This window comes from Bacillus rossius (genome assembly GCF_032445375.1).
Source record: "Bacillus rossius redtenbacheri isolate Brsri chromosome 4 unlocalized genomic scaffold, Brsri_v3 Brsri_v3_scf4_1, whole genome shotgun sequence".
Classification (NCBI taxonomy): Eukaryota; Metazoa; Arthropoda; class Insecta; order Phasmatodea; family Bacillidae; genus Bacillus; species Bacillus rossius.
In genome coordinates, this window is record NW_026962010.1 from 19,212,494 (window position 1) to 19,226,796 (window position 14,303).

Below are 14,303 nucleotides of genomic sequence, written 5' to 3' on the forward strand. Positions count from 1 at the left end.
TACTATAATAGCAGCTCTTAGTAAAGATTGAACCCATCCCAGAATTCTAATGGGGTGATGCAGGGAGACCATCCCTGATGACTAGAGACAGGAAAAATTCGCGAATTCATTTCGCGATAGGCTAAAATACAAATAGTTATACCTCAGTGCTGCCTCTGATATTGGCTTACAACTCACCTGAATGACTCTGGGCCAATGAGAAACCACCCGACCAAAGCTTCATCGAATCACAGGCTGCTACGTTGGGATGTCTCACAAGACAGCAGCCGATGAGTGGGTGGCATTTGACCGAGTGTATGTAGAAGTATGGAGTTCATCCTGCAGGTCGTTGAACCCGCGAATATTTCCGGTCCCTACTGATGACATAGCAAGCTTGCTGTAAGCTGGTGGGGCCAGGATCGCAGCGCAGGGCCACGGATCCAGTGTCCCCTCGCTCCTCGGCGCAGGTTCTTCACGGGCCTGGAGCTGCACCCGCGCCTGCTCGGCGTGGACGTGAAGCAGCTGACCAACTGCCGGGTGGGCATGATGGGCTGGCAGCTGCTGGTGCTCGCCTTCTACCTGGCGGGCGTGCAGCGCCACGGCTTCAGTGTCCCCTCGCCCCTCGCCGCAGGTTCTTCACGGGCCTGGAGCTGCACCCGCGCCTGCTCGGCGTGGACGTGAAGCAGCTGACCAACTGCCGGGTGGGCATGATGGGCTGGCAGCTGCTGGTGCTCGCCTTCTACCTGGCGGGCGTGCAGCGCCACGGCTTCAGTGTCTCCTCGCTCCTCGCCACAGGTTCTTCACGGGTCTGGAGCTGCACCCGCGCCTGCTCGGCGTGGACGTGAAGCAGCTGACCAACTGCCGGGTGGGCATGATGGGCTGGCAGCTGCTGGTGCTCGCCTTCTACCTGGCGGGCGTGCAGCGCCACGGCTTCAGTGTCTCCTCGCTCCTCGCCGCAGGTTCTTCACGGGCCTGGAGCTGCACCCGCGCCTGCTCGGCGTGGACGTGAAGCAGCTGACCAACTGCCGGGTGGGCATGATGGGCTGGCAGCTGCTGGTGCTCGCCTTCTACCTGGCGGGCGTGCAGCGCCACGGCTTCAGCGCCGCCGCGCTCGTCAACATGCTGCTGCAGGTGCGCGCACGCTGCGTCTGCCGGTCACGACTACTGCACTCCCCTTCTGACTGCTTCGCTCTTTCCACTTGAATCAGGGCCGGCGCGTCCATATAGGCGAACTAGGCAACCGCCTAGGGCGCCAAGTAGCTGGGGGCTGATATAATATGTTTAACGATTATTGAAACTAGATGAAAATGGATTTTTGTAACAGTTTGGAATGTTTATATTGATATAAGTAATTATTTAAAGTCCATGGTGACCTGTTTATTGATTGTTGACAAAATCTTAGGCTTACGTGATGTATTTTGAGGCAAGGAAAAATTTTTTTGGGTGTCCGGCGAGCTGGAGGGGCCGGGGGGGGGGGGCTAAGGTTTTTCGCCTAGGGCGCCAATTTACCTTGCACCGGCCCTGACTTTAATACGGGTAAGCGATAAACGATATGCTGATATGACGTCATCTTCTCTTCCTCCAAATACACGTACTGTGCACACCCGGTAGATAATGTTTACCAATGGCTCGAGTTCTTCTTAAATGTGTCACCTTAATGTGGAGGAGCGACAGAAATGGAAAGATGTTGTAGCTTCTTCACTAACACTTGATGGGGAAATTTTATATATAATCGTCAAGTATATGAGTGAGAGGTACTTACTGACCCTACCGAGCGAGTAACAAAATCTTACAATGTGCAATCAACTGTCACGAGTTACGATCATGTTTCGTTCTAACCAAGTTACTGACGTCGCTGAAAAGAGAGAACTTTAACTATTTCTCTTCGTTGGAAGGAATCTGTAGTGGAGTATCAAAGAGTGCAATCCAGATGGTGTAAAGTAATCTTGTTTTGTCTTTGACATTTCCTTCTGGAACTGCCTAAAGCCTCCAAATGAAGCAGTTATGATGGTCACACATGCATTGGAAGGTATGGACATCGTCGGAATGGGACGAATATGGCACAAAGGATTTAATGAGTGAGAAGACATGCTAACACATTTTGAAGTGCTGACATGTTTGGCAGACATGTGCTCAGTTCTGGCAGTCTGAATTGATAGGTGAACTCACAAATCATTGGGTGTTTAGCATGACAGATGCATTGATGCCTAAGTAAGCCAGATGGTGGATGTTGGTGACAAAGTGATAGAGAGCAGTTTTAAATAACAGGCACCATATTTTTGTTAAACTCGGCAGAATATTTTTAGAGAATCATTAATGCCCTATTAAACGATTGCTCCTCTGCAAAATATGATACGTCTGCCATTATTTACAATCGAGCAGTTGTAATAGGATGGGTTAGTTGGACAGCTTGGGCAATATTGGTTTTCCATACTCAAACGACTGGTCACTGTCGGATTATTAGCTTATTGACTTTCACTCTACCTTTTAGAAGTCCATTTACAACAGCTTGCAAATTTGTAGTATTAGGTTAAAAACTCCAAAAACAGAATTCCTGGGGACTGGCAATATCGCTTTGAAGTTGCTGGCTTTATATAGGTTATCATTACGTCCATCATATCTGAAACAGAATTGGTTTCATCTGCAGAGAAATTGTGCACCTAGAAAATGACAGTTGGTTTCTCAATACGCACTTAAATGGGCTTATAAGGATTAATTCATATCGATATACTTAAAGAGCTACTTGAGATCTGTTTTGTGCTGTACCTATTTTATTGCTAGATGATGTCAAGATGTCTTAGAGATAAGACACACAATATTCAAGGCCTCTTAGTACTTCGTCAATGAACATCTGGAAGGTGTGCGCAAGTAATGCCAAGGAAAAGACAAGAACTGATTTTAATAGAGCCTGAAAGATTTTGATATTGCGGTTTTGCAGACACCTGATGGATCGAGAGAGATTTGGTTAGAGGCTTGAACAAGGTCAGTTATGTATAAGTTTCAGGAACAAGTTATGTTTGTGTGGAATTAGTTGAGGATTGTACTAGCATTGAGCAAAAAGTGTTCCATACATGGCCTCATCTCCTCTTGGCTAAGATCCAACATGACTTCGATGAACAGTAGTATGTTTGACAGGTTGTGGAGTTTGAGATTGCTATTTTTGTGAAGGTCATCATGAGTGGAGCGAGTGAGGAAATGGTGTGATGCTATTGAAGTCACATGTACAGAGCCATGCCAACAGGGTATGGGGTGGGGGAGTGGCCACCCTACTCCTACATGTAAAATTGAAGGGGCAAACTACGCCTCTTCTCCTTTATCATTCATTCTCCAATTTACGTTTATATTAATACATATAAAACACTACAAAAACTTTTCTTTTAAGAAAAAAACATTGAATGAGACTGGTTTTTGATCATTTTGATTATGATTATCTTGTAGATTTTTACATCATTGTAAACGATGCTAAACCAATGCCAAAATCTCACCTTATATAAAGATTTAGATCAAACAAATACAAATGTATATCATCCCCCTTACCTCCAAGCTTTCAGAATAGTTAGCACATGTAGTCTTTATTGGAGCAGGCAACAAGATATGTGGTACTATCGACAAATATTGTTTGCAGATTTCTAACAATGGCTCATAACACTGGAGGAAATCGACACAAATGATCGGAATAGTTAATTGCCCACTAAAGAAATTGTTGCATAATTTGTAGCAAAATATGCATGTTTTGACTTGCAATGCCTCAAAAATTACCAGAGATAACAAAGCACAGAAATCAACTCCTATGTTAAGAGAAAATGGTACTTTAGTTTCCTTGCCTGTGATAAAAAGGTGTTCCAGTAGAAGTGAAGGAGATATCGCTAGCTATCATTAACCAGTATCTTGGTTGATTATAATAGAGGGATAACAGGATGTGGCATATTTTCGCGCCGCCTCTCTCTCTGGCTAGGTCTTGGTGTGGGAGTGTTGCAGATTGGCAGATGTGGTGACGACTGTGGTGTTAACCTTATTGAACTGTAGGTGCTGTTATCTCCTGCCTCAGTGCCATTTCTTATAATTAAGCTGTCATGAACTATGACATACTCTCGAACATGACTGCAAGATAGGCTGCTTCTGCCAGTGGGCTCTGGGGCCCAGCTGCGATGCTGTATCTCCCAGAGGACAATTGATGCCATTGATTATGGGATGTGGCCCATCGAAAGGTGGCAAGGAGGGAGTGAAAGTGCGCTTATTGGCCACTAACCTGCTTCAAGATCTTCTTATTGGAAGTTGGGGAATTTGTTCTTTTTTTTATTACAGTTTGGTCCTATATCTCACCAATTGAATGGAAGAGTGAAATCCTTGCACTCTCTGTATATTTCATTATGATTTTGCAGTTTGCTTACTTTCAAATTGGTTTTCGTAGGGTTTTGCGTAACACAATTACGCACAGAGACTTAAGGTGACGGGACTTCCAATATTATAGTCGGCACGGCGGCACCATGTGGAAAACCATATGGTGCTCATAAACTTGGGTCATTCCGGTGTTCCGGAATCAAACCCTTGACCATCGCCACATGATCACGACACATTGTCTATCACAGTCACAGAGGACCCTGGTTACTTCCGATACCTGAGGATCAACTACAGTATTGTTGTTATTGGTTATAATGACCCATGGTTTCTGTTAAAGGTAAATCTGGTGTCCAAGATAATGTACGTATGGTCCAGACGATAAAACCCACCAAGATTAAATTAACTTTATTTTACTCCACATGGTTTTCTCATAAGGCTGACCCCCGTAGTGCATTTGATTGAAGTGCCAACTTTGGTGCGAGGGGTTCAGGGTTTAAAATTCCGGGATTAGGCATGGATATGAGTGGCGTTTTCCTTAACAAGTCTAGGTTAAATTCAGTTTTTAATTCATCCTCTAATTATTGTAACAGCATGAAAGTGGGAACATTGTTGAGCTCAATAAAATATTTAAAAAAAAAAACATGCTTATGAATAAAGTTGAGCCTAGAATTAGGACTCTAAAAGCATGGAAGTGATGCCTCATAGATTATGAACCCCAGGTACTCTTTGTAAATTTGGTAATTATCTAGCTATGAATGGGAGTTTATCCAAGCTATTTTGACTTTAAACATTATCAGCCACGGTGTGCAGTAAAGATAAACAATTTAATTTTATGGCATAGTAACTAGCTTTTAAAGTTTGTTGAAGTCAAAAGCTGTGTCATAAAGCAAATATTACATCATGTGAAGTCATTGATGTGAAATAATCTAGAATAACATTTCGGTAGTTACACACTGGAGTCCGTTAAAGTCGCTGTTATGTTACTTGACTCAAACTAGACCGTTCTAAAGATTTATACCAGCGGTGCCCGTTCCCCAACAGTTATTTGCAAAACGAATTTTTTTGTTTCTTTACAAACACTGGCAATCACGTGTTGTTTACAAATACCATTGACAGAACAATAGTGGCAGAAATATGGTACTATTCATTAGACATAAATAAATGCCGATATACTAAAAAATATGTATAAAACTTTTCGAAAGATATTGTTTGATGATTTGTCTGAACAGTTTTAAAAATGCAAACTATGGCAAGGTGGTGGGAACGCAGCTGCTGCAGTGTTGCAGTGGGTTGTGCTCTGGGAGACTGTGAACTGCACAGTCCGTGTACATCGCCAAGTTCTTCTGGTGGGAGGCGGGCTACTTCGGCACGCTGGACATGACGCTGGACCGCGCCGGCTACTACATCTGCTGGGGCTGCCTGGTGTGGGTGCCGTGCCTGTACGCCTTCTCCTCGTACTACCTGGTAGCACACCCGCCCCTGGTGGGCGCCCCCGCCGCCGCGGCCCTGGGACTGCTGGGGGCGGCCGCCGTGCTCCTCAACTACCGCGTCGACTACGAGAAGCAGGTAGCTCGCTGCTCCTCAGCCTGTAGTATTTACTCTTTTATTATTAAAAAAAGTAGTATCTGTCGGCGAGTGCAGTAATAATAGGTTATGTTGGATATTTGATTATAGTTTATTTATATGAAAACTTGTTCATAATTATATTTAAACTTTATAGCTAAACGCCAGTTTTTAAAATTAATTACAAGTCTTCTACACGTGAACTGTTTCGTCGACTGTTTATAAAGTGAAGTTGAAAAATGTGGTTTTCATTGCTAATTACAACAAGAATTTCGGCAATAAAGGTTAATTATTCTTGAATTTTAAAAATCTAAGTATAATTTCAAGTATTTATTCTTTTATTATTATAGTAAAAATGATCAAATTTTATTCATAAAAGTATGCAATCATTTCATCAATGTTTTGTTATGACGTTGTCGCGTTAAACTATAGTCCGTAAACCGACTTTACAGACAACCAATTTTTTTTAATTACTCCACAGCCTGGGTGCAACCAGGGCCTTCTTGTTCCCGGGAGTGTTCTCGGGTTACTGTTCTACTGGAGGGTACATAAACCCTCTCGGGGGGTGGTGGTGAAGGTGCACAAGTCCAGGTGGGCGGGAATTGCCAATTTTAATAACAGTTTTCACTACGTAACAATTTTAGACTCTGCACGAGGTAACATTTAAGATATTTTGATGAAAATGTCATGTGTAACCATTTTTAAACAAAAGAAGCAAAGTGAGTAAATGTTGTTTTCCTAAGAAGTATATTTTTTGAAATGAAACTTCTTTGGGCACGATGGGAGTAAAATTTTAAGGCCGAATAATAATGAAACATTGCTGTGAAAAGATTTCTGACGCTAATAGGTTGCGGATGGTGCAGAAAACTTGTCGGACCCCGTTCCTTTGGGCGGGCTTCACGTGTATGATTAGAGCGTATAGGCTTCGGCCTGAGACGCACTTAGAGTCTTCCCTATCCAGACCTCTCCCGCACACTCATAGCTTTATGTTAGGTTAGGAAAAAAAACACATGGCGGCGTGCGGCTCAGGTTGAACCCTGCCTTGCTGCAGGGATAGGCGGGTCACTGCGGTAGGGACCCACCTGCGCCTGACTTCATCCGACTTGCTGGCATCTAGTAAGGGAGTATTTGGGAAGAGGGCAACACAATAGGGTTTGAGATTAATTTTCACCACGCCATGGGCCATATTCGCATGAAAATTGTGTTGTCTGAAGTACGTATTATTTTAATTACTTGTGTAAATCAGTAGGTATTGTTGAACATTGTTGTATGAATATCGTGTAACCAAATAATTTTTGCTTGTGTAATGCTTTTCACGCTTTAGTTTGACAGGGTAGTTATTTGCCACAAATTATTATTTGACTAACGAAATATACACACAGTTTTATAGTTATGAGCCCACGATCACGTAAATGATTTAAGGGGCCCGCCTACCTGGTCACACAGACGGTGTGCAGAGCTTCAGGAAAAACAACGCGATTTCAAAACTACTCAAGATATCCGAGTGGGGTATGTTTACGAAAAGCATTTAAGAGTTCGCTGAGGCCCGAAAAGTACTTTTAATTTTGTATCATGTTTTGAAACTGTATTTCTAGAAGAGTTAAAATGGCTGAAACGCATGTTTTCAGAATAATTTTTAGGTGTAAAACAAGTGGTACAGATTCTTGAAAGCACTTAAGGGGCTTGCATTACACCTTTATCTTCATTTCTCCGTAATATAAAAATACGGTCACCGCACAAATTTCACAGTTATCAATTGACGACGAGAAGACTGCGCGCCAGTTCAGAGCCTTGAGCTTAGAAGCGATACCGCGCTAGAAATACCATCGAGCGTCGCGCTTATCATCCCGCCTCACTAACACACATACACCCCTGACGAGGCGGGCCCCTTAAGTCCAACTGAGAATATGGTAGTTTAAAAAAGTTGAAACAAATTCCTTGCGTGGAATATTAATTGTTTTTATTTTCACTTTATGGCAATATGGTTATAATGTAAAGTATTACCTTGGTCCTTGCCGTTTAGCTATCGCGTCGCGGAGTAGCGGACATGTTACTCATTGTTCATTCATTCGATAGCAGAACATTATCAATACCTATGAATGCATTACAGTACGTTTATTTAGCCTATTGGCAAAATCTGATGCACTATAACTCAATGATAAGGTGATATTTGCATAACTACAAAATCAGTCTTTTAGAATGCTCAATCACATCTAACCTATTATACCTTATAGAAAATTAATTTAATAATTAAATTATTATAATCAAACATGAAATGGATGTTTATTAAAGAATTTCTTATCGTGTGAGTATTTAAACAGTGAGTAATATTTATTGTTAATTAATCACAATATTGTCAGATAAAATATTATTTATATCCTGAGCTGTTATTTTTACGTGAGTAATAATTTTGTCAGTTCGTGTTTATTAATGTATTTATATTTTAAACAAATTTCTACTAAATACAAAAAGGTTAGGATTCTTAAATACTTGAAAAAGTTTAGGATTGTTTTCATGCTTGAGTTGGCGTCCTGAAAATATTAATATAACATAATATAACATTTTATGGTGTGAATTTTTTCAATAGTGAGTAATATTTATTATTAACTAGCTGAAGTACCCGGCGTTGCCCGGGCTAAACCCCTCTTGGGAGTAATTTTAGAGAAACCTTGTTCTGAGTGGTTAACTGTGTTATATAAGGAACACCACTGCATAGTTCAAAATCTCAGAAGAAAAATATACTTAAAAAAATGGTAATTTTTATTTTTAACGCCCCTCAAAATTTCGTAGAACGTATTGTTGAAATAAGTTACCCAAATAAGGCCACCTTAAGCTTTAATGAATTTTTCAAATTTTTCAAATAAATAATAGGAGTTACACAATTTTATCAAACCTTGTTTGATCCATTCTTATCATGTTGAAAAATTCTTAACTCCAAAATGTTCATAGTTAGCCATTTATTTATTTTTACTCGAAAAAGTGCAAAGTGGCCTTGTTAGGAGCGAGGTGCTTCAAATAAGGCCACATAATAATATTTAAACAGACAAGTTCCAAAAAAAATCGGAACAGGTATAGAATGGTATTTAATTGTTAAAAAAGAACACAATAGAAGCTTGACAAACTCTGAAGGTATTAAATACTTAAAAATGACTATTCATAAAAGCAAAACATGGCAAATGGAGGACAATGCAAAATCTCTATGATTAATTCGTCCATCACACTCTTAGCATTTGTTCACAATTATTGGATAAATATAACACACAAGAAGCTGAACAACCTCTGAAGATAATATAAACTTAAGAATAAGTAGCTTTTTGTCAGGGGCACAAAAACATTTTAGGCACACTTGGGACAGTAGAAGATCTCTTTGTCTGATTTTGACAATCCAACACACTCCTCGTGCACATACTGCTTACAACTTGCACAGAGTCGCATATCAGCAAGACGATCTTGGTCACAAAGGAAGCAGTACCAGCTGTCAGATGACTTGAATTTTCTGCTATGCTGTGTTTCTCTGGTGCTTGGCTGTGACAGAGTTCCGCTGGTGCTTGGCTGTGACAGAGTTCCGCTGGTGCTTGGCTGTGACAGAGTTCCGCTGGTGCTTGGCTGTGACAGAGTTCCGCTGGTGCTTGGCTGTGACAGAGTTCCGCTGGTGCTTGGCTGTGACAGAGTTCCGCTGGTGCTTGGCTGTGACAGAGTTCCGCTGGTGCTTGGTTGTGACAATTCTCTTAAAGTCAGTCTCCCTACTTGATTGCGTAGATTATTAGGCACTTTATTTCGCGGAGATTTAGTCACTGCTCTTGAATTGTTTTCTTGAAATAAAGATTTAACGACTTTTTGAGCCTTCGAATTGATGGATTTACGTCGCTGGGTCTTTTGTGATTTCAGTTTTGGTGTGGCCAGGATTGCCGAGAGTGTTCGACCAGAAGTGGTGATAGAATCAACGGAATTTTGGACGAGGGTGTTTGTTGGAGTAGAGGAAATATTGTCTGTCAGTGCACGAACTGCAGCACACACATTTGTAACATGAGGTTCTAACACAGTTGACCTAGAAGAAACATACTGAAAAGGAACATTTAATGTGGGAACTGAGGGTTCATCTTCTGATTCTGAGTGTGGTGATGCAGAAGAAGGTAGGCCTATCTGTTCCCTGTTCATTTGTGAAGTGTCTTCTGAGACACAGGTTAGATCGGGACCATCATTTGTGGATTGAGTGTCAGTCAAAGAGGCAGGAGCAAATGCTACTTCAGGGACAATATCCGGGTTATAAGGGTAAATTCCTGTTGCTTTAAATCCTGAGATTATATTTATTGGAGTCATAGACCTGAGCCATACTGTGGACAATATTTTTCCAAATGTGCTGCGATTTATTTTTCGATCGGGATGAGTCATCCAAAATTTCAAGACTTCGTCATCCCAAAATGACTCGAATGACTTAAAAACAGATTTGTCTAAGGGCTGCAGCTCGTGGGTAGTATTTCTAGGTAAACAAAACAGTGTTATGTTATGTCTGTCCGCAGCTGAAACAATATTCGCATCTAGATGCGAGGAAGCACCATCATAGATTAACAGTGTTCTACATATGCTGGCTTTATACTTAGCAAAATGTTCAATCCACTTTGAGAAAGTTTCACATGTCATGCTTCCTTTTGGTGCCATTACAGCATTGGACCCTGGTGGCAAGTTCTCTTCCCATTCAGGTTTCAGTCGTTTGCCTTTGAATAAAATCATTGGTGTCACAAATTGTCCCATAGCATTCCCACATGTTACAACTGTAATATTATCTGCATGCTCAGACGCTATGATGTGAACCCTTTTAACACATTTACGAGCAAAAACCTGTTGTTGATGGTGTAGAGTTAATAATGAATAAACACTTCTCTTTATAACATTACTTGTGATAGGCATGCCAACATCTGCTAGCCGAAAGAGCCTACGACATAACTCTATCTCTTGTTCTATGGTCAAGACAGGAGACCGTCCCAATTTTCTGTCTGTACTACCTGATATCACATGATTCCGTAATGTTCTTCGAGGAATACCAAATTGAGATGCCACACCTTTGACAGAGCGCCCATTGCGGATGGCTGATATGGCTGCATTCATTTGCTCACTTGTCCACTGAGCTCTCCGCACTTTTGACTGCACGGGAGCCATAGTTATCTGTAATTAAAACGTATAAGAATAATTCTATATTTCGTAAGATCATAGGATATTTATTATCTGTGTAACTGTAACTATATTGGTACTGGTCAAATAAAAGTTTTGTCAAGCTCTAATTATATTATCTTTAAAATATTAACAATAGAATTAGTAACACCATAAAATCTTTATAAAAAATTATACCATTATTTTAAATGCATCGCAGCTACTACAAGTTCTTTGACACTAGGTACCTAAAAGTTTAAAATTGTAAATAGTTTGGAATCTTGAATAAAGTACTCTGTGCCCCTAACAAGGCCACCATAGACCTTTATAAGGCCACACATGGCCTTATTCGGGGCAACTGCATGCTTATTTATTATTACATTTTACAGCATTACATTATTACTTTTAGAATATACTATGACAAATGCTTAAAGAGCACTTATTATAGTGCAAGAATACATATAAATCAGTATTTTTAAATTCTACTTACGGCTAATTTTCACGCAGATATCGATACTAAATATTATAACACACACACCTCATAAACATTGCTCTCAATATAGTCTACAACGAACGAGAGTAAGTAGTTAAAAACATAGCCACCAGATACTGCTCCAATGCAGATCAAGTAAATGCTGCCTCCTATGGTGTTTTCAATGTACTTTTCAAGATATCGATAGGTGGCCTTATTAAAAGCATGGCCTTATTTGGGTCAACCACCTCATATATATATATATATATATTTTAACGCTCCCGCAACCCTCTATGGGAGCTGAGTTTTGGTGAACCACGTTCTTAGTTGATGGTTATGTTTTATAAGGAACTTCACTGCCGAATTTTAAGTCATTATGATAAAACAAAAAAAAAATGGAAATTTTAGCTTTAAACCATTATAAAATCACATTGGAGACTGATTTTAAGAAATCCATTGCTCAGTTAATGTGTATGTAATATAAAGAAACCCCTGCCAAGTTTCAAGTCTGTGGGAAATGTACTGACGCACGGGAATTTTTTTATCTTTTAACGCCTCCAAAATCCACGGGTCCGAAAGTGAGTGAAGAACTAAAGTGTAAAAGACATCGCCAGAAGACGCAGAAGGCATCAACATTGCAACATTTCTTCCGAATTTCAAATCTCTAGGGCCACCAGTTTAGGCTGTGGCTTGTCTGGCAGTCAGTCAGTCACGGTATACTTTATGGTCATAGAAGATTATTTAAAAATATATATTCCCCTTTTTCTCCCCATACGGTTTGATTTCGCAAAATAATAAAAATTTTATAGGTACATAGTTAATAAACATGAAAACTTACATCCATCTAAAACTATTATTTTTGGAATAAGAAAAAATAACTTATTTAAATTCAATACTTTATAATTATAAAATATAACCTTACTCAAAATTGCTCAAACGCTAAACCAAAACAAAAGCTAAACCAAAACATTTGATTAAACCTAAAAATATAAATACATTTAAGTAACTTATTTTCGGAATAAGAATATTTATTATTTTTTACTTTATTGCATACATTCATTTTAACATAAATATCTCTGACTCTTTCTTCCCCGTTGGATTCTATGAGTGTTTCGTAGGTACTTAATTGTCAGGTATATCCATGACATTATCATTTAATTAATTAACCCTTAAATTTGTCAAAACATAATTTTTTTTTGTTACTAACTTTCGAAGTTCTTCAGAAATTTAAATACCAAATTACACATTTTTATTCAATACAATACAAATAATTTAAATTCAATGCAACGCCATCTATTTTCGAAGTTCTAAACTAAATTGTAGAACTAATGTGATGCAGTTCTGTGCTAATGTGCTGTAGTAATTTATTTTAATGATAACAGTAAACAATAAAGTACAAAACGGGTAATGATAATTGTATCAAACATGGCGACGAAAAACGGTCAAAGAGCTTTCATTTTTCTTACTCTCTACTTTATTCGTTACAAAAGCAAAACATAATGGCTTCATGGCTATTGCTTGGTGGACATGAAGAAATGCCAAAAACAGTTTGTACGTCTGTTACTTTATATATCTATGACTAATAGATATACACATGCACACAAACTTTCATCCCCTATTTAACTCCATTAGGGTATGAATCTTCAAGAATCATTTCGTAGTGCTCACCTACGTTGTATGAGGTACCTACTCCTGTGCGAAATTTCATGCTTCTAGACCCACCGGTTTAGGCTGTGCGTGTGTCAGAAAATATACTAACTTGTAAATATCTGATACGTCTCGTGCGCCACCATTATTACTCGGACCACAGAAGAGAGGAAACGTCATAACACATTTTCCGTGTTTTATTGCATTATCGTCGCACTTCCGTTCGCCCCACTGTCAGATACCGAGCTCAGTGTAGGTAGTAAACATGACAGCCTTAGGCATCACGCAACAGCAATCGATTTTCAAGTTACGGTTACCATTACAACGATTTCCCGTCCAATACGGTCAAATGTTTCGTTCCCGCCAATAAGATATAAGTAATTTTTTTCCAAAGTAATATGTGGCCCATAAACTTCTTTTCCCGTATTAAACGATGTATTTTTAAGTTGAAAACCATTATTTGTTAGGATATTACCGGTTAATTATTGACGATGTATAAAGTTTCGTGACCTGTGCATTAGTATATGAACTGCTTCAAAAAATAATTATATATATATATATATATATTTAACAAAACATCTGTATGTTGTAATACAAACAAATAACATAGCATCGTCGCAGATCTCATCAGTTCTATTGGCCAATCGTAATTCAGTGTTAGAACCATTCACAGAAAACAAGCATCGGTTAGTCTATGCACGCGCATCGAAACTCTGGCCGTCTTGAAATTCGAGCACACAGTTGTGTTATTGTGACCATAGCCTTATGACGGTGTGGACCTCAGTCGATTAGTGTACTTATTCTACACGCAGCATCAACATCGACCTACGATTACAGAACTGCCAAAATCAGCGGATGTAAAAGATGACACATGAGCATGTTTACAATTGGTTATCAAACGTATTCGCGATTTGGTTAGAATTTTCACATTTTAACTAGTATTTCAACGCAGTATATATTTTTTAAATGTTTTAGTCACAATTATCGACCAATAACTTCTTAGGAATCCAAACATACAAAGTTGTTAATATTTATAATTTTCAACAACGTGCCAACTGTCAGTCATTCCGCACATTTCTACAGTTTAAGATGTGTTGCACCACATCAATATTATTTGCTTGTGATTATTACACATGCCCTACCACATTGTGGT

General features: G+C 39.6%; 1 protein-coding gene across 1 annotated transcript in view; it reads left to right on the forward strand.

Annotated features, from left to right (window-relative positions):
* Window positions 1-14,303, forward strand: part of LOC134541733 (uncharacterized) — a 108,173-nt gene that overhangs the window by 67,953 nt on the left and 25,917 nt on the right. The window contains exons 4-7 of the mRNA XM_063385381.1: window positions 447-656; window positions 702-1,110; window positions 5,641-5,886; window positions 9,772-9,914. Coding sequence (XP_063241451.1) covers window positions 447-656; window positions 702-1,110; window positions 5,641-5,886; window positions 9,772-9,914 — 1,008 coding nt within the window. The remainder of the gene's footprint in view (window positions 1-446; window positions 657-701; window positions 1,111-5,640; window positions 5,887-9,771; window positions 9,915-14,303) is intronic.